At 44.0% G+C, this 26,363-nt stretch overlaps 2 protein-coding genes and 1 non-coding gene across 3 annotated transcripts in view; 1 reads left to right on the top strand and 2 right to left on the bottom strand.

Moving 5' to 3' along the window:
• Positions 1–488: 488 nt before the first annotated feature.
• Tdrd9 (tudor domain containing 9) overlaps positions 489–26,363 on the top strand; it is a 111,774-nt gene continuing 85,899 nt past the window's right edge. Inside the window, exons 1-5 of the mRNA XM_050154771.1 lie at positions 489–725; positions 14,771–14,877; positions 21,995–22,092; positions 23,347–23,568; positions 24,228–24,350. Coding sequence (XP_050010728.1) covers positions 499–725; positions 14,771–14,877; positions 21,995–22,092; positions 23,347–23,568; positions 24,228–24,350 — 777 coding nt within the window. The 5' untranslated portion in view covers positions 489–498. The remainder of the gene's footprint in view (positions 726–14,770; positions 14,878–21,994; positions 22,093–23,346; positions 23,569–24,227; positions 24,351–26,363) is intronic.
• On the bottom strand, positions 6,168–7,105 carry Rd3l (RD3 like). Its single transcript, XM_050154770.1, has 2 exons — positions 6,807–7,105; positions 6,168–6,462 (listed from the first exon to the last, which is right to left on the bottom strand). Exons 1-2 carry the CDS (start codon positions 7,103–7,105, stop codon positions 6,168–6,170), a joined length of 594 nt encoding a protein of 197 aa, XP_050010727.1.
• On the bottom strand, positions 10,814–10,946 carry LOC126509183 (small nucleolar RNA SNORA51). Its single transcript, XR_007594098.1, has one exon. It is a non-coding gene; the product is annotated as a small nucleolar RNA SNORA51 (small nucleolar RNA).

Here is a 26,363-nt window from a genome sequence, read left to right on the forward strand (position 1 = left end):
GAGGTTTGTGGCCCGGCTCAGGCTGAGGTCCGTCCTTCCTTGGAGGGCTCTAGGCCGAGTTAGCGGCAGGAGTGCTGTAAATATTATCAGCCTCCGCTGGAACTGTGCAGATGCCGTCGTCAGAACCACTTAAAGTCGGTCTCAGTTAATCACTTGCCTGCCCAGGTCACCTGACTCCAACTATCCCAGCAGGCCTTGTGGGGAGGCAGTGGCTGCGCACAGATCTCACGTGCAATAGTGGCGTGGGCCCGCACGTGCAGGGCCTGCCCCACCCTCTTGCGTGGCACAGTCTGATTGGATGGCCTCAGAGGGGGGAGGGGCGGCACGTGCAGGGCCTGCCCCACCCTCTTGCGTGGCACAGTCTGATTGGATGGCCTCAGAGGGGGGAGGGGCGGCCTTCTAGAACGGTTGGTCGTTGTGGCGCTGGGCAGGGAGCTTCACTTGAGGCTTTTGCCATCTTTGGAGCTGGGCGGTTGAGGCAGCTCCTGGGTGCCGAGGATGTTGCGCAAGCTCACCGTCGACCAAATCAACGACTGGTTCACCATAGGCAAGACTGTGACCAATGTGGAGCTGCTGGGCTTGCCGCCTGCCTTCCCTGCCGAGGCAGCCCGGGAGGAGGTCCAGCGCCCAGCTGCAGCCCCCAGCGAGGCCCCTGCCATCCAGGCCCAGGATCCAGGTCCAGCTGTGGCCACAGCCCCGTCCCGGCCATCTTCCACCTTTGGGAGGTAGGGAGCCTGCGAGGGGTTAGGTTGGGCCCTCAAGCCAGCGACTGTATTCCCAGCCCTCAGCACACAGGTGCCTTCCCAGGTTTTCCAGCAAGAAACTGAACCTCCCAAGAATTTGGTGGCTTGTTTGTTTTAATTTCCTGCCTATTGTTTTGAAATAGGGTCTTGTGTTAGACTATCCTGGCTTCAACTTATTATGCCTCCATGGATAACCTTGAATTTCTCAATTCTCTGCCCTCCACCTCCCCAAGTCTTGAGATTACAGGTATATTCCTCCAGCCCCAAGTTCATAGACTGCTTTAAAATTTTTCATTGCAAGGATTCATTGTGGGCGAGATTGTGTGTGTGTATATACTTGTGCCAGGATACCTTGTTAGAGTAGGTCCACCTGTGTTGGCTCCTGGGGATTGAACTCTGGTCACTGGGATTGCTGGCAGGTGCCCTTTCCCAGCTGAGGCATCTCACTGCCCCAGATGCTATCTACCTTCCTTCCTGAAGGGTTATTTTATATTTGTTTGTTTGGCTTGGTTTTTCGAGACAGGGTTTCTCTGTAGCTTTGGAGCCTGTCCTGGAACTCGCTCTGTAGACCAGGCTGGTCTCGAACTCACAGAGATCCGCCTCCCTTGCCTCCTGGGATTAAAGGCGTGAGGTCATTGTGAGCCCCCTGACCTGCCTGGGTGCTGGGAATGAAAAACCATTCTATACTTTTAATTCCCAGTTCCTCTCTCTAGAGTCCCCAGACACTGGTTTTGAAGTTGGTTGCCCGTTTCCAGAAACCTTGTGCAGAGTTACCAAAATGTCGGCTTCCCTTCTGTGCTTCCCACTGTTGCTTGTTAATGCACCCACACTGGTGTGGTGAAGGATAGTTTTCTAGACTCAAGTGACGCTTGAGGTTTTTGTGGTGTTGCAAACATGGCATGGCTCTGGATTTGTGATGTTGCGTATCTGTGGCCATCCCGGTATTGTTAGTAGTAAAAATCAACGTGGTCCACCTGGTTTTACTGCTCCTTAACCTTTGACAACTAAGGATAATTTTTTTTGTTAGTTTCCATGTTTTTTTTTCTGCAGAGTGCTGTGTGGTTGAAATCACACAATTTCAGCCCTCTGAGACTGGCTGCTTTCACTTAGGTTCAACATACTTATCTACGGACACACATCTTGGTTGTTTCCCAGTTCTGGAAGTTACAAATGAAGCTGTTTGTGCATTTGTGCAGGTTTCTATAGAGACAAAAGTTTTCAGTACATTTGTACATTTCAGTAGGTAACTAGCAAAGAGTTTGATGCTAACTCCTTGTTCAATTCCACTTTATTGTTTTAAATTTAGTGTCATTGTGGATGTACGGAGTATGAGTGCAGGTGCCCGCAGAGGCCAGAAGAGGGTGTCAGATCCCTGGACTCGGGAGTGGCAGGCAGTTCTGAGCTACTTAATGTGGGTGCTGGGAACTGAACTCTGGTTCTTTGGAAGAGCAGCAAGTGCTTTTAACCACTGGGCCATCTCTCCAGTCCTTGTTCAGTTTCTTTAACCTTTCACCTCTCATCACTCTCCTTGGGTTAAGTGTCTGCCTCGAGTGACGGGTGGATGTGGTGGGAGCCAGGCAGAAGGACACTTGTTTAGGAGAGACTGGAGGTGGTGAGTAGAAGCCAGCATGGTAGTACCCTAGCTTGGTACCTCTGTTACTCCCACCCGAAACCCAGCGCTCTTGGCAGTTGTTGAGAGCCGTTTGTTAATGAAAAAGATTTTGAGACAGTGTTTTACTATTTTGCCCAATTTAATCTTGAAACTGAGCATAAGTGGTCCTCCTGTGTTAATCTCCAAGGCATTGGGATTACAGGTATGCACCACCAACTCTAATGTCTCTTTAATTTTCAAAAATGTATTATTCTGTGTTTCTGGGCTATATTGATGTGTGTGCTTGCTTCGGAATAATACAGGGAAGATCCAGGGTGTGTGTAAGTGTATAAACAAGTTAGGGTCTGTGTGTGGAGGGCGGAGGGAGCTTTCAGCAGCACTTCTTGCCTGTTCCCTTGTTGGGTCGGGGTTTCTCTTGACTGTGTTTCCTCCTGTCTGCCGCCCACCTCACCACAGGAGTGCTGGGTTCTAAGGACGGAACTCAAGTCATCTTACTTGCTCCCAGTCTTGCTGGCAGTGTTTTAGCTTTTAAAAGTGATTCTTGTTAGCACTGCTTCCGTCTTTTGTAGAGTCAAATACAACCTTTAGATCTTGGTTGAGTTTGTTTTTTGGAGGAACCCCGGGGACATAGAGTGGCTAATTTGTTTGATTTTTCAGACTTTATTTCCTTGAATTACTGTGGTGATTTCGTGTCGGAGCTCCACTTAAGGCTCTGCAGCTGCCTTAGGCTTCCCTGGAGGAATATAATGTTTTCATTCATTTATTTTGATACTGGAACTAGAATTTATTGACCTTGTCAGAAACTAAAAGTATAGATTCATTTGTCATTTTAATTTCTAAGGAGCAATTTTTAAACTCTTCCAGTCTTTATGGACAGAGACGTGTTAATCAAAGGTGAGTCTGCAGAGCAGTGAACCTGCAGAAGGTGAGTGTGCCATTAAAAAACTAGATTGGCATACATCCGATACTTTGTCAGCATTCCAGACCACTTTAATTGCCTGTCTGATGAGTTAGTGGTGACGCTTTTCTGAATAGTGCTAGTGGAGATGGCATTTCTCTGCGGTGCCTTCCTGGACTCTGAACACATGTACATCCAGTGTAGCATCCTAGCGTGTAGTAAGCACTCAGACTGACTGCAGCTACGTTAATCCTTACACCAACACTTTGACATTATTGGATTGAGTAAGGAGAGTTTTTTTTTTTTTTTTTTTTTTTTTTTGCAGGGGGAGGGGAAGGATTAAGGGAAGGCATGGAGAGATTGGGGTAGGGTCAGAGGGGGTGGAAGGATCAAGGGAGGCCATGGAGTGGGGCCATCTGAGCAGAAGGGGCTCACTCAGCACCCTGCTTATGCATCTCTGCATATTTTTGGAGTTGTGTTGCTTTCCATAGAAGACCTTACTGATTGTGGAAATTATCACAGAATTCCTGCTAGTTACTGCAGCCGCTGATATACAGTAGACACTTGGGTATTTGAATGCAATGTCTAGATCCCAGTTGTCAAGAGGATACTCTACGCCTGCCTTTATTCTGGACATGGCCACTCCAAGGTATGTTTGAGGAGGAAGGTTTATATTGTAGAGATGAGGAAAGTATAGCCAGAGGCATCTGGAAGAGCCCTGGAAGAGGCAGGAAGAGAAAGTAGTAGACTACACATGGCTAGCAGATTGGACCAGACCATGAGAGAAGAGAGAGGGCGAGAGAGAGCCAAGAGAAGCATGTGGCTGAAACGGCAGGGTTACCTAGAAAGAAGCTGGGGCAGGGGAAGCCCAGGATCTGGAGAGGTTTAGAGTAGGGGTGGAGTGAGAAGAGCCACTGGCACTCAGTGAGCCTGGAGGCTGGCCTGCACTTTGATGTGCTAACAGGCACGGTAGATAGCTATTTGTCCCTCTGACAGTGATGAGTGCTGACTCCCTTGATAGGGGGGAATGGGTGCCAGAATGGGGAGTAGAGTTTCCTTTGTACCTCACGGCTTTCTGACTCGCTCCTGCTTGGACTAACTCAAAAGATGTGCCTTGTCTGATACATGAAATATGGCTGATTTCCCTGAAGGATGGTTTTGAGGGTATTTATTTACGGCAACTGCACCATATGTATTTCCAGAGTAAGAGAGTGGCTCACTGTTCACACATGACCAGCCTGGAAGAAAGCATGTCTCTTGCTGTGTTACTGTAAGCACCTCCCATCTTTGAGCTGGCTTTTCATGGTTCTCTGCTACAGCACCAAGAAGAGTGTCTGGCATGAGGCCAGTGCTCAGCTACTATTTACAGAAGGAGCAGCTCGCACAGCACTTGCACCTAAGGCTGAGTACACCAGCGACTTTCTGTGGGAATATTGCTACTGGAGAAATTTGAATTCTTTTGTTTTTTGTTTTGTTTTTGAGACAGGGTTTCTTTGCTTTGGAGCCTGTCCTGGAACTCAATCGGTAGTAGACAGGCTGGCCTCAAACTCGCAGAGATCCACCTGCCTCTGCCTCAATTTGAATTCTTAATTGTGGCCTTCAGAGCATCACTCCATCCTTTAGGAAACAAACCTGCTGAGACTTGGGTTTTGAGCATGTGGACTTGATGCTTCCTTTAAGCATCCAAGAGGAGGTGTCCATAGGTGGCTGTTATTTGTGTCTGGACTGCAGAAAGCAGCGTGGGGCTGGGGTGGGACAGGCTGAGTGTGATTCCAGCTCTGCTAGTTACCTTGAACTTGGCACTAAACTTGTCTGAGCTATTCCTTTGTCAAGTGAGAATAACATCTCAGATGTACAAGGTTTGGATTAAATGAGAAATTGTGCACAGTACCCAGAATGTGTAGTATTTAAGCATTGCTAAACAGATTGATCTGGCCAATAATAATGACAACGTGCTAGTCTGTTGTGTGAATACTGTACAGCTGGTTTTCTGCAGATGAACTCATTTTATCTATTCCCCATATTTTTTAGTTATTGTGCCCATATAATTTTCAATAAAATATACCTGAAGCACCCCAGGCATCCTAAATACTTAATACACATGCATACACACACGTGTGCACAGATTCAACCATAATTCCATCACCAGATTTAAGTAAAGAGCTTGAAGTATAGACACCTGGCTCTGTTAACCATGATTAGAAATCAGATAGTTAGCAGTCCCCATGAGCTGCTATGAGGTTCTGCTGGATCTGAGTCAGAACTCAGAAAGGGAGTGATATTTTCTTTCTCCTTCCTTTTGGATGCTAGCCAGAATCGAAGTCTACCTTTCTTGGTTCTCTGGGCCTCTTTGTCCCCCTTTGTCATGCGGCATCTTGCCTGCATCATGGCTGACCTCTATGCCTAGCTCAAATGGCGTGATTTTGCTGTCTCCTACCCATGATTATAGTGAACTCTTCTCAGAAACAGGGAAAGCTGTATTTTAAATGGAATATTGCTTCCACATTCATGGCCCCTTCCTCCTGTTCCCATGGATGGTGACATCATGTAATGGATCTGACTTCATTTCAGTATTGCAGTGTAAGAAGTTCATATTAGTCATTTATTCTACACATGGGCTCTCAGAATAAAAGTCAAGGTTAAGTTTCACAAAAAATAGTCAAACTTCATATTAAATTTGCTTAGTTCTGTGACATTTGAGGTGTAAGAAAATACTTCAAACATTTAGGCAACATTTTAGCTAAAAGCATACTAATCAATGAAAATATTGAATATTTAGAGTGGTTAAAAACAATGCTAAAACAGGTTGGTGACAGGAATTTTAACATCTGACCTTGTAACAGAGAAACATGGGGTCACATCACTTTCCTGGCTGGTGCTCTGAGCTGTGATGGTAAGGTGCCCTCGGCGTACTTTAACTCCATGGGTAGTAGTGCGGCCGATTCAACACTCTGTGTGAACATGACAGAAGCCTGCTGTTGGTGTGTCTGTCTACATAACTTGAAATCGTGGGTATTTCGTCTTTGTGGGGCCTCTGGGAGCTTACGCCCGAGAGCACAGGGGCCCGGGAACAGCTGGCAGTGGAGTCCTGCAGGCCAGCATGCTGACCCCCTCTGTCAGGATTGCTGAGGAAGTCTCTCAGAACTTGCTTGAAGATGTAGACGATTTCCCAGGGAAGTACATCGTTTTCTGCCAGAAGTTCTCGGAATCTAAGGGGGATGCAGGGATGAATGTTTAGAAATTTCTCTTGTACTCCATCCGCCTCCCAAATGCAGCTTACATAATGTAGTTGTGTGCTAGGTACTTACCTTTTGAATAATCAGAAAAACTTTGTAATTAAAGCTTCCAGTGAAGAAATTTTGATTGTAATTAAAATAAATTTATACCAGTAAGCTATCCAGAGGTCTCTAGGGTTTTACAGACAAGTATCTAGAGCGTGTGATTAAAGCACTGACGGAATGGGGCAGTTTCTAGTCTGAAGGTGGAACAGCTCACACACACACACACACACACACACACACACACACACACACACACGAATGCAGCACATTACCTGCTGAGAATAGTTCCGGTTTGACAAGGGTGCACTTGGGAACAAAGAACTTCAAGCTGTCTTTGTTCGGTAGCTGGGATGGTTGCCTGAGGATTCTGGTAGTTTCGCAGCCAGTTGTAATCCACACCTGTTTTTTTCACTTTTTGTTCATTTTCGATCTCTTGTATTAATCTCTCACGCTCTTTTAGATGCCATTTTAATTCCCGAAGCAGGGTCTTTGTCACCGTATCTGAGCCAGCGCAGTGTGTTTGATTGCAGGAATTATTTCCTGGCCGCTTCATCCAGCTGAAAAGTGGCATTTTTAGGCTGTGGAGGTGTTAAATGTTTACTTGCATAACATTTTTATGATTTTTTAAAAATTTAATATTGCCAGAAAAATTCATGAATCTTTCACTGGTTAGACATGCAGGTCAAAATAAGATTAGAACATGGATTAGAGTCTTTCAATTTCTAACTAGGTCAGTGCTAAACCCAAGCTTTGAAAATACTTAGATATAACTAAGCAGAAATTAAATAAAACCAAAGATAATAATACAAGCTACAATTTTTGAAAATAACTCTTGCTATTAGAAGTTCTTAGGAGGCTTTAAAATATCAGTCTTGCAAATGTAGACTTTGACTTGCTCTCCGTACAGAAAGCATAAAGCTTACCTGCTGAGTGATCTATTGTGGGAATGCTGCCAGAGACTTTGCTGGAGCTGGAGATGAAGCTGTGTTTCACTCAGGCGGGTCCCATTCTCTTGGAGGAGTCCTCCGGTGAAGAACGTGTCTCCTCATTTACCCACTGGAGCTGTGTTTGAAACAAACAACTTTTCTGTGTTAGGAATGAAGTTCTGCTGTTTTCATTTCGAGAGAATGTTCACTAATACACTTGTCTCTAAGCTAAGAGAAATATATATACACCTTTCATCTTCACAAATTATATAACTGTCTACCTTTGGAGCGTAGCTTATTTTGTTTGCAAAAGATGCTGGCATCTATGGATGCTGGTCCCAGATGCATGCTGCATGTCTCTGGAAAGGGAGTGAAGAGCAGGCGTGAGGCACTACAGATGCTCTCCCAGCTGAGGTGAAGATTGTCGCATGGGTGCTGCTTTGCTGTGCGTAGCCGTGGGTCACAGCTTCATGCTGTATTTTTATGCCTGTAGAGCTCTAAAAATAACCACACTGCTTTTATTCTTCAGCTTAACTTTCAGGCCATTTGGAAGCCAGGTCACTGTCCCTTCTAATGAAAGCATGAAAAATAGATCAGACTTGACTATATATGCACGACAATGCTCTGTGAAAGCTTACAGTGACTGGGTAAAGTGGGCAAAGCGTGCGGACATCAGTGTGTAGGGCGCTAGCAAATGCTACATCTTGTGTTGCTTGTAAAATAGCAAATTCTGTGTATTGAAGTTGAAATGCTAGAGGACACCAAATCACATGGGTAGATAAATGTAGGATATATTTGATAATCCCTGTGTTCACGGTGGTGAGGCATGAACATCTACAAACTTCGGTAGAATTATACATGGTGTGGTGTGGCTTATTGGGGAGGGTGCTTCCCTGGCATGTGTGACCTGAGGTCCATCTCTAGCACCATATATAGTCAGGTGGTAGTATTATATGGAGGAAGGAGTATCAGAAGTTGAAGGTCACACATGGCTGTACATAGAGGTCAAGTTTCAGAGCTTTGATAACCACTGCTTAATGCGAACACTGGTGTGCTTTGGGCTTTGTTGTGCAGTTTTTCGGTTTAGGTGCTTGCCCTGTGAAACAGTGGCTAGAGTATAAAAGGTCTTTGCTTCTTCACTTTCTGTTAAGTGATGACATTGCAGCTTTCCTTATAATTTTTATTTCTTCTGTTACTTTTCTTCCCAGTGAACCAAGAACAATAGGCATTGTTCAAATCAGACCTGTGTGACATGTGATCAAGAGTGACATGTGTGGTCATGCTACAGTTCCTGTTATGTCTGGAAAAGGCCAGATGTCAGGGTTCGTTGTTCTCAATGAGAAGCTTTCACATCACATTGCTGTGACAGCAGGAGAGGGGAAGGAGCGAAGTGTTGGGGACAGAATGTCCTTCCAAATTAAAAGCCAGAATTGTACCGAATCATGCAACTTTGAAACTTCATTATTCTTTAAAAATTTCCTTCCTCTGGAAGGGAGGGGAGTTAAGAAAGATGTATAGCCCAGTAAAATCAAAATTAAAAAATTTCCTTCTTCTGAAGTGCTAACAAAAACAAGCCTGATTTCTCCTCTATCCCTGCCTCTGCCCAGCTTCCCCGCTGACCACTCCAGTGCTGACCACACCTGTCCATCACTGCAGTCTCCTTTCCTGCCCATCATTTTTGTGTGTGTTTGTTGGTTTTGAGACAGTCTCACAATGTAGTCCTGGCTGCCCTGGAACTCACTATATAGATTAGGCTGATGTCAAATTCGTAAAGATCTACCTGCCTCTGCCTCCTGAGTGCTGAGATTAAAGACATGGATCACCACACTGCCCCCCAGATTTAGACACATTGACTTCTCAGAGCTTTCTCTGTTATTTGTAGCTGCTATCCAATTCTGTTTTAGTGCAACTCGCTTTTTTTTTCTTCAACATTTTTCCTTGGTTTTATTCTTCTTTGAACTTACTCTAATTTTTCTTTTTATTCCCAGTTTTTAAATGCTTTCTTATGAAATTCAGTTTCCTGTATTTGCTGGGGTTCAGTTGTGTAACAGATATTGATGTCTCTTATGGTCTGGAGGGTTAGGACCTAATTCACTACATGGGTCTAGTTCCTGCTTTCATCAGGTGGCCCTTCTAAGGGAGAGACACGTGTGTGGGTAAGGTAGTATGGGTTGTCTCTGTTGTTTAATGTTTTTGTAGTGATCCCCTCAGTTAAATGAGGGGGCCTAGGAAGGACTTTCTGCTTGGGATAGTTTTAAAGATTATTTATTTTTTAAGATTTATTTGCATTGGTGTCTATCCTGCCTATGTGAGGGCATCAGTTACCTTGGAACTAGAATTCCAGACACTTGTGAGCTGCCATGTGGGTGCTGGGAATTGAACCCGGTTCCTCTGGAAGAGCAGCCAGTGCTCTCAACCACTGGGCCCTCTGTCCATCTGGGGATAATTGTTTTGAACAGGGATTTATTTATTGATTCCTGAACCAGGGTCTCTTTGAAGCTGACCTCCGATTCACTGTACCGTTGCCCCAGCCTCTTAAACAGATCACTGGCATAAGCCGCAACACTTGCTCTTTGAGCAGAGACTAAAATAACCTTGGAGGAGTTCTTGAGAGCCGTCTCTCTTCTCTGACTGGCTTACTGGGCTTCTGTCCAGACGTTACTCATGTCTGATCTTCACAGAGCTCTAAGTACCTCCTCAGGTCACACCAAGTACTCATTCCTTTGAGCTTACTTGTTCAGAACATATTTTCTAGTGTTTAGTTTGTGCTACTTATAATGTATTAAGTTTAATTTTCCTCCTTTCTGATGAAATTAAGACTGAAGCAGAGACCAAATACCATTCTCTGTAATATCTGTCCTACTCCCATGCAGTTAGAGAATGTATTTGTAGGCAAGATAAGGCAATTCCCTTTTAAGAATTATTTTTTCTGTTTATCAGGGTAAAAACAGATTAGCATGAGTTTATCAACTAATGTAAGTTCATAAATGGTTCACTTATGCATGAGAACATTATTAAGCTATTTTATATGGAAGACATGCAACAGTTGAGTCATTTTCTGTTTGATTGTCTTGTTTACTTGTTTTTTTGTTTTTATTTTATGTGGATGGACATTTGCCTGCTTTTATGTCTGTGCAGATATGTGCAGTGTCTGCAAAGGCCAGCAGGGGGCATCAGATCTTCTGGAACCGGAGTTACAAATGGTTGTTAGCCACTCTGTGGGTGCCAGGAATCAAACCCTCATCCTCTGAAGAACAGCCAGTGCTGTTAACTGCTGAGCCACTTCTCCAGTCCCAGTTATCTTGGTTTTTCTAGGCTATATCTGATTAAATAGTTCAGAGTCTTTTTTTTTTCCATGTCTCCCCATTCACAGTACAGACCAGGCACAGTGGCCTGGGCTGAGGTGTACATGAGGTGGCTTTATTATACCTCCTCTTTCTATACAGCCAGTGTAAGAACACAGCCTGTGGTAAGCACAAGGAGGCCCAGACAACTCTTAAGTTGCATGACAAAGTGCACAAAAAGAGAAGTCTAGAAAGAGAATCAGGGGACCTCGAAAGGCTGCTAAGGGACAGGGTGCCTTTGTCACATTACTCTTGAGGCCGCTGGGTGTGAGTAACAGCATTAGGTTGCAATTACAAATTTTTTCCTTGTGGGAAAGTTAATATTTTGTTTTAATTCTTTTGCTGTGAAGTTAAAAATCAGGGTTAATGGTTCATTTTATTAGAGTTAAAAATTGCAGTTCTATGAACGTGTTTAAATATTAAAAATACTTGACAAATTATGAGCAGGGGTAAACTGTTGCTCTGATAAATGCCTCTATAAAAGTCCTCTGCTGACCTGAGCAAAGTAAGGACCCCATTTTCCCACTTGTGTTCTGTGGTATTAAAAGTCCTACCCGGAGCAATTAGGGAAGAAAAATTAGAAAAGTTGTCAGTACCAAGATGGAGTCACTGTTAAACTCAACAGAGTCAGGCCGTTGTGCAGGGAGTATGAAGCACCTCAACAGGGTACCTATTGAGAAGCATTGCAAGCATTGCCAGAGGGCATCACATGCACAAACCTGCAACAGCTCTCGCTAGGTCTTTCCAGACCTCAGTTCAGATTCTGCGAATCCAAGTGAGCGAGACACCTGCCTGGACGGTCTCCATTGGTTCACTCAGTAGTTACGGTCAGGCTTGATGGGCAGTCCGTGCCGAGCTCCTCGGGGGAGTCCACCACCCCACAGATGCCAAGCTCTCCCAGCCATAGTGTCGCTTGTGCGTCAGGGTGTGAATGATGAAAAGAGAAAGTGGTTGATTGGCGGCTCCCTGGCTGCTCTTAAGGCAGAGCTGGTTCCCATACCTAGCCCTAGCACTGGGATGAGGTGTGGTTGGAGATGGTAGAAGAAATAAAAGGAAAATCTTGGCTTGGTGTGCCTTGTATCTTGGCATTCTCACCAGCCTCCTTGCTGCTGTGTGTCTCAAGAGTCCTCAGAGCCTTACCTGTGTGCTCTGGCTGCACCCCAGGGTGCTTCCCTCATCTGCCCACAGCGCGTGCTGCTCAGTGTGTCCACAGTGCTCACTCCGCTGCTTACTATGCTGCTCATGCCCGTGGCTCAGCTGCTCATGCCCGTGGCTCAGCTGCTCCGGCCTTGGGGGTGCTGATCTGGTGTGGTCTCCAGGCTCCTGCTGGGCTTACTGCTCCCTTTCCTTTGTCACTGTTCAAATGGTGTCTGGTGTTAAACATTTTTCTTTTTCTGACCAAAACCCATCTTTCTCAGGTCAGCAGTTTCTTCCTGTCTCACCTCAACTCCAACTTCTCCCGCCCAAAGCTCCAGGTACATTCTGGGACCTCAGAACCATTTTTGGACTGCCTTCCCCTTAAATGTCTAACATGGATTCTACCTTCTTCAGACCTTTCCCCAAATGTCCCCAATGACCTTGGCTAACAATGTAACTGTCATTGCCCCGTATTTGACATTGTTTTCCCCATGCTCTTATCTGATGCACCTTATTCAACTCATTAAAAAAAGTTTAAAAATGTTACATGTGTGCATTTGAGTGTCTGCATGGTATGTACACTATGCTTGGTGCCTTGGGGCTAGATCTGAAACTGGAGTTAGTCAGTTGTGAACCATCATGTGGGGCTGGGAACTGAACCAGGTCCTCTAAGTAAGTAGCAAGTGCTCTTAATCATCCTCTCACCCATTTCACTCACTTAATTCTTTCCCTCCTGTGAGGACAGTCTGGAGTGGGGACTGCTCCCTCCTGGATGTCCAGAAGATGCTGCATGTGGAACTGGACCTGTTATTTGTGAGTGAGCATCAGGAACGGAAGAACGTGGAGAGCTTCGTATCAAGCAGAAGTCGGCCAGCACAGCTCACAGCTCACTAGAGTGTGCTAGTGATTTCCAGAGAAGCAAGCAGGGGGAGGATGACTAGGAAGCTGTCTTCCCGTGGGTCAGGGAGTCCCACAACATGCCACGTCATATTAGGGAACCAGGTGTAATGTAATTCACAGTGCGAAGGCTTGAGAACCTAGGGTGGTGGAGCTGATGGGGTGAATACCAAATATAGAGCCAAGTGCCTCAAATACCTGAGGTCAGGGAAAATGACGTTCCAGGTCAGCAAGGGAGAGAGACCCTTTGTCTCCCTCGTCACTCTTGTTGCGTAGGCTTTCAGTGGGACGGTGCCTTTCTGCCCACACTTGGAAGTGTGGGACGTCTTTACGCTGTCTGTTCCCTCCAATACTGTCTTCTGAAAACAGCTGGAGATACGTTCTCCCTTTTCATCTTCTTACATTATGATGGCTTGGAAAATTTTTATTGTGGCATAAGTACATACAACTCAAAATTTGCCATTTTAGCCATACAGTTAATTGGCACAAGTTACATTTATAATATTTTGTCACCATGGACTCCGTCACTCAAGCCTTTTAAAAAAATCATCTTTAATAGAAATTCTTAATCATTAAGCAATGACTCATTAAAGATGTTTTTTCCAGAATGGTCCTGGTCACAGAGCCACCTGGAGCCCCAGCTGTGCACAAACTCCCAGTCTCTTCCTGGGCTCCCCAGAACATGCTCGCCAGTTCCTCTGCCAAAATCTCCATTCCTCGCCATTCCTCCATACCCCTACTCTGATTTTTCTTTTTTGAGACAAGCCTCCACTATGCAGCCCTGGTTGGCCTGTGTAGACTAGGCCGACCTTGAATTTACCCAGCATGAGATATTTTATGGGTATTAAGTATGAATTTTATGAAAAGTTACCCTTTTATCCTAGAATTCTTATTTTACTTTTGGATTTAAAAAGTACTTTTATTGTGTTTTTAATTATACACGTGTGTGGGTGTGTGCACATGCGTGCCTGTGCCTGAGGAGGACGGAGGCTTCAGATGCACCGGAGTTGGAGTCACAGGCGGTTGTGAGCTGCCCAGTGTGGATGCTGGTAGCTGAACCCGGTCTATCACCTGTGAGAACTGTATGTTAACTGCTGAACCACCTCTTCAGCCCTGGGATTGTGTTCATTGGAATGGAGCTCACTGTGTGGCCCAAGCTGGCTTGAACTTGTAGCAGCCTCCTGCCTTAGCCTTCTGAATGCTGAGATTACAGAATTCCCTGGAATTCTTTGCTCTGTGTCCCTCAGCATGGCATATGCTTTGTTTACTGGAATGGTGTTTTCACAAGGGCAAGGACTTAGCTTGGCTTGCTGTGCTTTCTCCACTGTCTAAGACAGTGTAACAGTGCTCTATAAATGTTTATCCATTCATGCTTGCACATGTGACTTTGTTTACATGTGCAGAGTTGCACGGTTCTGGGGAAGATGGTGAGACTATAGGACAAACGTGCTTTCGGTCTTGGTTGTCTGCAGATTGTCATCATGGACAGTCGGATCACACATCTCCTCAGTATTCTGAGATGATTTGTATTTTTGTCAGCTTAGTTGATGAAAAAATCTATTCATATTACTTTTTAATTTTAATTTGTATGTATATGGGCGTTTTGCTTGTATGTATATCTGTGCACCACTTGTCATGCCTTGTGTCTATGGAGGCCATAAGAGGCCGTCAGAGCCCATGGAACTGGAGTTACAGATCCTTGAGAGCCACCATGTGGGGTTGGGAACTGAACGCAGCTCCTCTGGGAGAAGAGCCCAGGTCTCTTAACTGCACCACATTTATGATTTTCATGCCTTTATTTGATAACTGAATTTGAGCATTTAAAATTGTTTTTTGACTATTTGTACTTTCCCATGATTTACATAAAACAGCTATTCAAGAACTCCCTCTGGCATAGAAGATTGGTGACTTTTTTTTAACTGTCCTTTTCAGGTCTCTCAGTCAGAGGAGCTCAGAAATGGAATATATTAACAAATACAGACAACTTGAAGCACAAGAACTTGATATGTATGGCAAGGATCAACCACCCAGTGGGCCAGGTAAGCACGTGCCCTTAAATATCTTATGTATGATGTGTGGATAATTCATGCATTAAAACATCATCTTCCCAGAAGTTTAAGGAATACAGTATTTTGGTCAAAGTAATAAAAAACTTAATATGACTTCTTAATTTACATTTTGAGTGTATTGTATATTATAAAGTATTATTATTATTTTTTGATTAAATATAGAATCTAAATAACCCATTCTTTGGAAGGTTAAACAATGGTCCTTTACCTATTTAATTACAAATAAAATTAAGGGGTCTGGAGAGATGGTTCAGAGGCTAAGAGCATTGCCTGCTCTTCCAAAGGTCCTGAGTTCAATTCCCAGCAACCACATGGTGGCTCACAACCATCTGTAATGGAGTTTGGTGCCCTCTTCTGCATACACACAGACAGAATACACACAGACGGAATATTGTATACACACAGACAGAATATTGTATACATAATAAATAAATAAATATAAAAAAGAAAAATCACTTAGAGAATAAAATTATTTATTTTAATATTTATTTAAATTAAATAATATTTATTTATTTTTTATAATTTTATTTTTATATTTATTTAATATATATTTAATATTTATTTAAAATTAAAAGGCAGTGCTCACCTTCAATCTCAGCACTTGTGAGGCTGAGGCAGATAGATCTCTCTTGATTTTGAGGGCAGCCTGGTCTGCAGATGGAGTTCCAGGTCAGCCAGGGCTGCACAATGAGTTCCCATGTCTAAAGTGAACCGACATAGCTGAAGGGGAGCTAGGAGATGGTGCAGCTGGCAAAGTGCCTGCTGTACAAGTGTGAAGACCTGAGCTGGGAAGCTTGGATGGTGTGTGCTCTTGAGATCCCACAGCTAGGAGTACAGGGGTGGGCGGGTCCCTGCAGCCTGCAGCCCAGAGAATAGATGAGCTCCAGCCTCTCAGAGAGGCTCTGTCTCATAAACAAAGGTGGGGAGTGATTGATGGAGGCACCTGTTCTTGATCTCTGGCCTTCACATGCATGTGAACACTTGAACATGAGCACTCATGATCGTACGTGAACACACACCCACAAGAACAGGTGGATGTAAATATAGCACACACACACATGCAAAGACTGGTATTTTTAATAGTAAACATTAAAACAGAATTTTAAAGAGTAGGAATATATGAAATAAAAAGCAAAAGATTTTTTTTCTTTTTTTTTGAGATGGGGTCAGCTATGTTGCCCTGGCTGGCCTGAAACTCTCTGTGCAGGTTGGACTGGCCTTGGAGTCACAGGTCCACTCACTCCGGAATGAGTGTGGACTGAAGATGTGCTGGTGCACACCTGCTGGAGATGTTCTTAACTTCCCTTGGCAGATGCGCTGCTGAGAGGATGGGCTCAGTGGCTCCAGCTGTTTTAATTGTTAGCGCTGTGCCCTGTTGTGACAGGCTCCTCTGAGAGCTTTGCCTTGGACCCACCTAGCCAAGAACCTCTGTTTGCTGCTTCTGTCCTGATGGCCTGTGCTCTCACGAAGGGTGTGACTGAGTTATGGAAACACTTCACGCTTTACTTTAGCCTTTGACATAGTTAGCACGTACAGTTCACACCCAATCTTAGCATTTATATGAGCTTCTTAATAATACAGATTGGTATGTTCTATTGCTTTTTCATTCACTTAGTTTTGTGTTTTAACTTTTTTGGTCACTGTGACATACGTGCATACATACGTGTGTGTGTGTGTGTGTGTGTGTGTGTGTGTGTGTGTGTGTATTCTTATTTACCTTAAGGCAGAAACAGCCTTTGGTGCTTTGCTTTTTTCTCTGAGTTCTTGCTTCAGTGGCGTCGTCTGCCTGTGTTCTGCTCTCGAGAGCCTGTGAGATGCTAGTGCTGCAGTTGCCATTGGGTTGGGTGCTGTTTTGGTTGCATTTCTGTTGCTGTGACAAAACCTTTACAAAAAAACTACAGGATTGGGAAGGGTTTCGGTCCTTTATTGAGAGTGTAATGGCGGGTTGACTTTTCCATGAAGAACTTGCTCCAGGCACTCAGACTGAAAAGGAGATAGCCTGCTGAGCACCCAGCTGTGACCTTTAGCTCTTGCTCAGGGAGTTGATGTACAACTAAGAATCCTGTGCAGCTCCGTAGATCTCTATCCGCCACCTTGCGGTTTTGCATGGCTTTCATTTCCAGGTGTCCTGGAGGTCCCCACAGCACGGTGCATTGAGTAGCTAAGCAAGCAAGACAGAAACAAACTGCAGGCGTGGTTCTCTTAGGCAATTAAGGGACTTCACAAGCACAGGGAACTTTGACACAGACCAGAGCTGCTCCTCTGAGTGGCTCACAGTTAAGGTGATAAGGGGAAGGGGCTTAAAAACAGACATTCCGATGAACAAATTCCAGAAAATACATCTTCAGCAAACCTGCATTCTAATTAGATTAGAGTCCAACTCCACTCTACAGAACTCGTACAGTTCTAGAAGTCTGGTTAGTATGCTACCTGTTTTAAAGTTCCGTTTGAGACAGTGCCTTTCAGCTAAATTCTCTCTGTGTAACTTAGTTTTCTAAGCAAGCTTATTGGTAATCTTATCTATATACTTATCTACAATAATACTTACCTATAATACTAGTGTTAAAGTTGATTATTTTCCTTTTATTCAAGGGGAAACAAGGCAGGAACTCAGGAACTAGTTATATCAGTCACATCCACTGTTGAGAGCAGTGAACAGGAACGCACCAGCTCAACTAGCTGTCGTCACAGTCCTGGGCTGCCCACATCAATGTGTGGGTCTTCCTACCTCAGTCAACAATCCAGACAACCCCCCACAGACGTGCCCATAGTCAACCTGATCTAGATAGTCTCTTGGTTGAGACCCCCTCCTCAGGTGATTCTAGGTTGTGGTAGGTTGACATTTAGAACTTCCTGTCACAAATATGATTATTTCTTTGTTCACCAGAGGAGTTGTGATGTCCTGGAAACCTCACAAGTCAGGTCTGTTAGCATGCTCTCTTGCTCGAGAGGAGAGGATGGTGAGGCTTACCGCCTTCATGGAGTTCTCACAAAGCTGTAGGTTGGCTGTGCCCTTCCTGCCTTGGGAGAGCAGATGCTTCTTAGTGGGAAGTCACCTGGTACTTTGCTCCTGAACAAGGTGTAAAGAAGTAGAAACTGAGTGGGGTGAAGAATCCATGATGTGTGTGGGGACTCCTAAAGTGACTGTTCGCCTCCTGCGATTTGATGTGGGCCTTCTTGCTCTGTGGTGGTTGCATCTGAGGTTGAGCTGCAAAGTCAAGGTGGAGTGCCTGCAGCGTGTGGCTGGTGGGTGTCTTCTGAGTAGCATGGGATGGCATGCTCCTAGCACAGTGATCACTGTGTGGCTCTTGGTGTGGGGGATAAGGCATGCAACTGAGGCTGAGGAACCCTATTTAGAGGAACTTGGCTTTCTTAAGGGAGAAATTACAATGGGAACTAGACATTCAGGAAGTATCTTTCATGATGGCCTCTGATTTGGCAGGTAAATTGGATAAAATAGGAAGGAGTCAACCCCAGGGAGTCATCTAATGGAATGGCCATACTATGGCTTCTGGGATGAAGGTGAAGGGAAATGGGAGTCTGCATTAGTGTTTAAAAATAGTTCGGGGTAGTGTTTCAAGAATGAAGGCAAGGGCACAGCGTGGATCTGAGGAGAACATCTGGATAGACCTCCCCTGGCCTAGGTGAGACCCTATGGATGCTTAAGAACAGATGCCTATGTGATAACACAGCTATACCTAGTTCAGTGTCTGCTTACAGTGAAATCATGAAGTCTCACTGGCACTTCTGTTTCTAGTCCAGGACCACAGATTTTAATACAAATACCGTGTTATATCCAGTTATAACTTAATACTTTCATAAAATACCATTGAGTTTGGTGTGGTCTTAATCTTATTTCACTTGTAAGTATTCAAAAACTTGTTCCTATGTAGAAATTCAAGGATACAGATAGAGTTCCATATATTACATTAGAATAATTCTTCATATTTAAAAGTAAATTCCTAAAGATGGAAACTGAATAGGTAGGTGGGGTCTTTTCTGACAGGGTGGGCCTGGCTTCAGGTTGTGGACTTTTATGGTCTTTGCTTTCACACGGCCATATTCAGTTGTCCTAGATGGTGTCTTTGGGTAGTTGACAAAAACCACAGTGATCCCTTGTTATTAATGTGCAAGTATTTAAAACATTTAATTTTATTTTACAGTGTGAGCCACCCCATGTGGATGCTGGGGACTGAATTGGGGTCCTCTGCAGGAGCAGTGGACACTCTGAACCACTGAGCTGCCTTTCTTGCTTGTAGTGTGAGGATATTTTTCATGGTTGTTTCATACACTATAAGCTTTTCTTCTGAGCCTGTAAGAGAGTTACTTTTGTGGAGTGCTGAGGAGGGGATGCCTGAGAAAGAAAACGGGCCTCCTTTTCCTATCTGAGCTTAGTTTGAATATAAAATATTACTCCATCCTGGAGAAAGCAATGTATTATTAATTATTTTGAAGATTTAATTTTCTAGTTAAGGTATAAGTCCAATAATTAAGCTTTTTTTTGTATGGATAGTATCTATTTTTTTTTTTTGGTGGGGGTTATTTTAAGAGAACATCTTGCCATGTAACTGACTAGCCTGAACTCACTATATAGATCAGGCTGCCTCAAACTCCTAGAGACCCACCTGTCTGTCTCGCAGTGCAGCACCGCACCTGGCTGGATAGTGTCTGGACTGTCCATGTCAGCCAGGTGTCACTGATGTTTGCTGTGGAAGTCTGTTCATTAGACCTTGTGAACCTCTGGATTTCTCTTAGATTTTAGGTTTGTTTGATGGTATGATTAGGCAGATAAATGAAAAGAACAGCAGTTTTAATGGTTTTTGTATTTCCCACTTTATATAAAAATATTTTAAATATTTTAATAACTTAGAATAAAGAAAAACGGAAAAATGAGAACAGCCTACTTTGAGGTTGTAGTATTTCCCGTCTACTTCCAGACTTCAGTTTGTCACATGTAATTTGTTGGTTTTCCTTAAATTATCATTGATGTCTTTCTTTTTACTTTGTTTATACAAAGCCAACAGCCACACGGCTGTGAACATTTCTGCTCCCTGGTTTCCTGTCCACCCTGGGGGATGTCAGTGAAGGAAGGCTTGATCTGTGTTGGGTCTGCTTCAGCCATGACCTAAAAATGTCAGGTGATATCTTGTGCTACATGGAGAAGGGTTGTAGTTAGTGTGGCAAGGGCTTTTGTTTTTTTGTTTGCTTATAAATGTCCTGTCTTTAAGTAGCAGCCTTCAAACAGATGCAGTCAAGTGAGCCATGTTGCTAGCACCAGGGCAGCAGGGCTCCTTTAGTAGCACCATGATCAGGCTCAAGGGTTTTTAGCAAAAATATAAAATACAAACTTGTGGCCTTTTTATCGTTCTAAGAACCATCCTTGCTCTCTGTCCTTGACTGGTTGTTCCTCAGCCTCATTCTCACCATTCCTGGTGCTTGCCTGTTCCTCTGTTCCTGCTGTGTCTGTCCTCACAGCTGTGGTGGTGTCTCCCTCTCCTGACCACAGGAAAGCGAGAACAACTCTGTCTTAAGCTTCCAGACACTTGGGTGTCCCCCAGAGCGGGGGTCAGGGCACATGGGTGTCCCCGAGAGTGGGGTCAGGGCACGTGGGTGTCCCCCAGAGTGGGGTCAGGACGGGTCAGGACACGTGGGTGTCCCTGAGAGTGGGGTCAGGACACGTGGGTGTCGCTGAGAGTGGGGTGGTGCTTTCCAGCTCAGGTTCCACCAGAACTGGAGGCTGCCTGGGCTGTGAGGATGGCAGAATTCAATTATCCTTATTTTTCAAATAAAATGGTTTAACATATAAAAAAGGTTCAGAGAAAAGCTAATGTGTGGTAGTTCATGCCTGTAATTCCAGTATTCAGAGGATGGAGGCAGGAGAGTGGGGTTCAAAGTCATCCCTGGCTCTACAGAGAGAGTTCAAGGCCAGTTTAGGCTATGTGAGATCCAATCTCAAAAAAAAAAAAAAAAATCAAACATAACCATCTCACAGGCAGACAGAGAGAGAGAGAGACACACACACACACACACCAAACAAACCAGAAAAGTTGGGAGCCACAGTGAGAGAAAGCAAGACACAACAATGGAGAGCTTCCATTTCAGTGAGCTTGTCAGTGTGGAAGGCTGTCAGAGCCTGCAAAGGCCAGGACTAGGGATGGCTTAGAGAGAGATTCTTTCCCAGGAAGGATTAGATTTTCCTTGAGAGATTGTAACAGATCTCAATTTGCTGGCTATGAAGTGAAAAACAACTACCACACACTTGGATCCAGAGCCAGGAAAAGATCGGGCCAGAGAAAAGTGTGGGAAGACCTGGGTTTGATCGTTAATGTCACCCCAAAAATTTTAAATATGTGTTTATATATAAAATAAGGGTTGGAATACAAGGCCTGGGGTTTGACCCCAGCACCACAAAATAAAAAACAAGTTAATCACACATTATTAGACTGATTGTGAAAAAGATGTTTTTAAGGTGAGGACAGAAAGGAGCTTATATGCAGGAAGGGATGAGAGGGAGAGAGAAGGGGGACCATAGAGGGAGAAGGGTTCTCAGGGCGATCTGGGAGAGGGGCAGAAAGGCTTATGAGCTTGTTTTGAAAGTAAAACATGGCTATCTGTGGAAGATCTATGCATGGACTCCAATGTTTTGTTCTTGGCAGTGGTGACCAGAGGCAGTTTAGGATTGTAGGACAGCCGGCACAGGTGCACACATTTACTAGACAGACACTGAAGCAAACACACCCATTTAATGATACCAATAGCTTGTAAATTGTGCTTATCATTTTGTAGCAAGGATCGTACACTTCACCACTTGTGCACACCACCAGAATCCCATGTCAGTGAGGCACTATTGAATCAGGTGCAGAATGCTGTGTGTGTCAGATTTGTTAACTTAGGGGCAGTATAGGCCAGGGTGTTGGTGACTAGGATGGAAATCTGCATCATTACCGGTGGACTCACGGGGGGAGGGGGAACTGTGGATGTGTGTGTCTGTGTGTGTGTCCACAGGCCATATACACAGATTAGATAGCTCATTGGCTTGTGTAATTTCTCTTTTCAGCTAAGAAATGACTGTTTTGTCTGAATACAGGTCTCCAGTCATCACTGACTAAGTTAAACAATGTGACATGCATCTTGGAGGCAACTTATAAATATCCTGATTTGCCTATAAATCGGTGCAAAGAAGAGGTAAATTTACTTTTTGCAAATGTGATTTTTGCTGCTTGAATAAATGCCTGAAGCATTACACTGCTGGTACTGTGTGTGTGTGTGTGTGTGGGGGGGTGTGCCTCAGTGTGCACGGCCAGAAGAAAAGTCAGCAGCGTCTATCACACACCCAGGCCAAGCTTGTCTGTGCCTGCTCACCTGTAATCTGCCACACTGAGAGCCACCAGCACTATCCCCTCACTTCCCTGGTGGAGCTCTTTGATGAAGCCGCACACAGCAAATCTTGCTATGGAGAAGGCACATACCCTAGCATCTGCACGGGGGTTTCCTGTGGTCTGCTCTCCCTTTCCTGTGTACTGGTTGATTTAATCAGACAGGCACACATCCTTCTGTTAGCAGTGCAAGCCACCTCTAGCAGTAGAATGCTTAGGTTTTTGAGTAGTTATATGTTATTAAGCATGGTTAAAATGAAGTATATTTGAACCATTATTAGTTATTTTAGTGAAAAAAGAAATTTTAGATAAAATAGGAAATGTTCCAAATTTCATTTTTATTTTGATGAAGATTGAATAATGCTTTATTGAGTAGTTATACTTTATTAATTTTAGATTCTGAAATTCAAATTAATTTGTACTTGCTGACCATCACTGAGTGTTAGAAAGGATGATTCAGATCTTATGATAATGCTCATACTTTTAAAGGGAAAGTGGAGTTAATTGTTTAAAATTCATCTGAAGAAGCCAGGCCCTAGTGGTGCATGCCTTTAATTCCAGCACTTGGGAGGCAGAGGCAGGTGGATCTTTGAGTTTGAGGCCAGCCTGGTCTACAGAGTGAGTTCCAGGACAGCCAGGCCAGGGTTGCACAGAGAAATCCTGTCTCAAAAACAAACCCCCAACACCTCTTCACAAAAAAAAAAAAAAAAAAAGAAGAAAAGAAAAAGAAAAACAAGAAAGAAAGAAAAAGAAGGAAGAGGAAGAAGACTATACATTGAGAACTACAACCCTGGTTACTTTGACCTGGGTTCCATAGCTCTCTACAGTCCCACTTGTAAGTCTAGTCCTTGGGAGGCAGAGGACCACTGGGCTGCATATGTGGCCTTGTGTCATAGCCAGCCAGCCAGTTATTAGTTGTAGAACTGATTTGAAAGGTAACCATTTTTAGTACTCTTATTCTTTTGTGGTGTTGAGGTTGACTGTGCCTTCTTAAGACGGACAGTATTTCATGTTGCTGTCTAACCTGTGCTGATTATGGAAGGTCGCTTTTTTTAAATTCCAGGTTATTTCTCTGATAGAAAGCAATTCCGTGGTGATCATTCACGGAGCCACAGGGAGTGGTAAGAGCACTCAGCTCCCCCAGTATATCCTGGACCACTACACCCAGCGCTCTGCCTTCTGCAACATAGTGGTCACGCAGCCTCGGAAGATAGGGGCCAGCAGCATTGCCAGGTGGATCAGCAAGGAGCGCTCCTGGACTCTGGGTGGATTGGTGGGCTACCAGGTGAGACACAGAGAGCAAGGGGACTTTCTCTTCTTGTTATTCTTTTTACTCTATGTAAGATAATGTCAGCGGGCTGGAGAGATGGCTCAGTGGTTAAGAGCATTGCCTGCTCTTCCAAAGGTCCTGAGTTCAATTCCCAGCAACCACATGGTGGCTCACAACCATCTGTAAAGAGGTCTGTCGCCCTCTTCTGGCCTTCAGGCATTCAGACAGAATATTGTATACATAATAAATAAATAAATATTTAAAAAAAAAAAGATAATGTCAGCGTGTAACTATTTTCTACTGGAAATTAAAGAGCAGAATTGTATAATTAAGAACAGTGGAAGTAAAATTCTTAAATTTGAATCTCTTTCCCAGTTGAGAATTCTCAAAATTATGCTTTTTAATTTTTAATATTTTAATTAGACCTCTATAGTCTTAAGATATTGTCACATGAAAGTATAGGCAGCATCACTGGATAAACTAATCCCTGCCCAAAATGGAAGAAAAAAATCAGTTTGAGAACATGACTTTCATTTGGACCCAAATAGCTTCCGAAATACAGTAATTTTTATTCCCTTCCTTAGGTACAACAGATAGAGCTTGTTTGAGTAGGTAAATGGGAGCCATTGGAATCTGTGTTTTTCTTTCCCTCTCTTTTCCTTTCTCACCTTTAGGTAGGGCTGGAGAAAATAGCAACAGAAGACACTAGGTTAATTTATATGACCACGGGAGTCCTGCTCCAGAAAATCGTGAGTGCTAAGAGTCTGATGGAGTTCACACATGTCTTCATTGACGAGGTGAGTGCTCCCCTGTTTGGGCAGTCCCTCTTCCCAGAGCAGCGCAGGTTGCCGTTTCTCTTCATCTTTGAGAATGTAGGTGGATGTGGAGGACCAGGACAAAGATGGCCTTTTAGAGCCTACTGCATAGGCAGTGTAGCCACAGGTGGGATCTCACACCTGCTTCTCGTGAATGAGGTTTCCCGGAGCATTTACCGTCCCTTTTTCTGGTGGGGTCTGAGTTGCTTCAGCCTGCATCTCAAGAGAGTGCAGCAGCTGCACTGCTGGCCGCACTGGGGAGAGTGCTGGCTTCAGCCCACACGTGGAGGTGGACTTTCTGCCTAATCAAGGACAGTAGTTTTAAAAAGTTGGGCTGACGGTGTAGTTCAGTGGTAGAGTGCTTACCTAGCATAGGAGAGGCCCTGATTTAAACCCAGCACTGCAGGAAACCCTTCAGTAAAGGCAACGCATATTAATCTACTCTGAAAAAAATGCTTAGTTTTTTTTTTTAGAGGCATTTTCTTTTTTTTTTATTGAGAATAAAAAAAAGTTTCCGCCGCCTCCCAGCCTCCCATTTCCCTCCCCCTCTCCCCACTCTTCTCCCCCTCCCCTCAAATGCTTAGTTTTTTTATAGTTATAATAAAGTATTGTGAACTCTATTTTTGCGCCTGCTTTAATGTTCTTTTTTAACTTTAAAATTTGTACTTGTTTATGTTCTGCTGTGCCATGTACACAATTTTTGAAGTTGTTCTCCTCCTATGGGTTCTGAGGATGGGTCTCGGGTTACCAGGCTGTCACCTTTACCCACACATCCTCCTCCTCCTCTTCTTCTTATATTTTTGAGACAGGGATTTTTTTAAATTGTTTTTATTGAGCTATATATTTTTTTCTGCTCCTCTCCCTCCCTCTCCCCTCCCCTTCTGCCCCACTTCCATGATTCCCATGCTCCCAAGTTACTCAGGAGATCTTGTCTTTTTCTAATTCTCATGTAGATTAGATCCATCTAGTTCTCTTATAGTTCTCATTGTTGTCTAGGTTCTCTGGGATTGTGAATTGTAGGCTGGTTTTCCTTGCTTTATGTCTTAAAGCCACTTATGAGGGAGTACGTATTGTATTGTATTGTATTTGTCTTTCTGGTCTGGGTTACCTCACTCAATATGATGTTTTCTAGATCCAACCATTTTCCTGCAAAATTCAAGATGTCATTATTTTTTTCTGCTGTGTAGTACTCCATTGTGTAAATGTACCACATTTTCCTTATCCATTCTTTGGTCGAGGGACATTTAGGTTGTCTCCAGGTTCTGGCTATGACAAACAATGCTGCCATGTCCTTGTGGTATGATTGAGCATCCTTTGGATATATACCCAAAAGTGGTATTGCTGGGTCTTGAGGAAGGTTGTTCCTAATTTTCTGAGAAATCTACACACTAATATCCAAAAGGGTTATACCAGCTTGCATTCCTACCAGTAATGCAGGAGTGTTCCCTTTATCCCACAACCTCTCCAGCATAAGTTGTCATCAGTGTTTTTGATCTTGGCCATTCTTACAGGTGTAAGATGGAATCTCAGAGTTGTTTTGATTTGCATTTCTCTGACTAAGGATGTTGAACATTTCCTTAAATGTCTTTCAGTCATTTTAGATTTCTCTGTTGAGAGTTCTCTATTTAGGTCTGTACTTTTTTTTTATTGGATTATTTGTTCTTTTGATGACTAATTTCTTGAGTTCTTTGTATATTTTGGAGATCAGACCTCTGTCTGATGTGAGGTTAGTGAAGATCTTTTCCTGTTCTGTAGGCTGCCATTTTGTCTTGTTGACCTTGTCCTTTGCTTTACAGAAGCTTTTCAGTTTCAGGAGGTCCCATTTATTAACTGTTTCTCTCGGTGTTTGTGCTATTGGGGTTATATTTATAAAGTGGTCTCCTGCCGGGCGGTGGTGGCGCATGCCTTTAATCCCAGCACTCGGGAGGCAGAGGCAGGCGGATCTCTGTGAGTTCGAGACCAGCCTGGTCTACAGAGCTAGTTCCAGGACAGGCT

This window comes from Alexandromys fortis, unplaced genomic scaffold (genome assembly GCF_014885135.2).
Source record: "Alexandromys fortis isolate MF-2015 unplaced genomic scaffold, M_Fortis_MF-2015_v1.1 scaffold_91, whole genome shotgun sequence".
Classification (NCBI taxonomy): Eukaryota; Metazoa; Chordata; class Mammalia; order Rodentia; family Cricetidae; genus Alexandromys; species Alexandromys fortis.

Bases quoted from the DNA above. Each gene is read 5' to 3' on its own strand.
- Rd3l (XM_050154770.1), bottom strand. From the start codon at position 7,105: ATGCCACTTTTCAGCTGGATGAAGCGGCCAGGAAATAATTCCTGCAAT. The intron at 6,463-6,806 runs GTAATGTGCTGC...CATCCCCCTTAG, and splicing joins ACCGGAACTATTCTCAGCAG to ATTCCGAGAACTTCTGGCAG.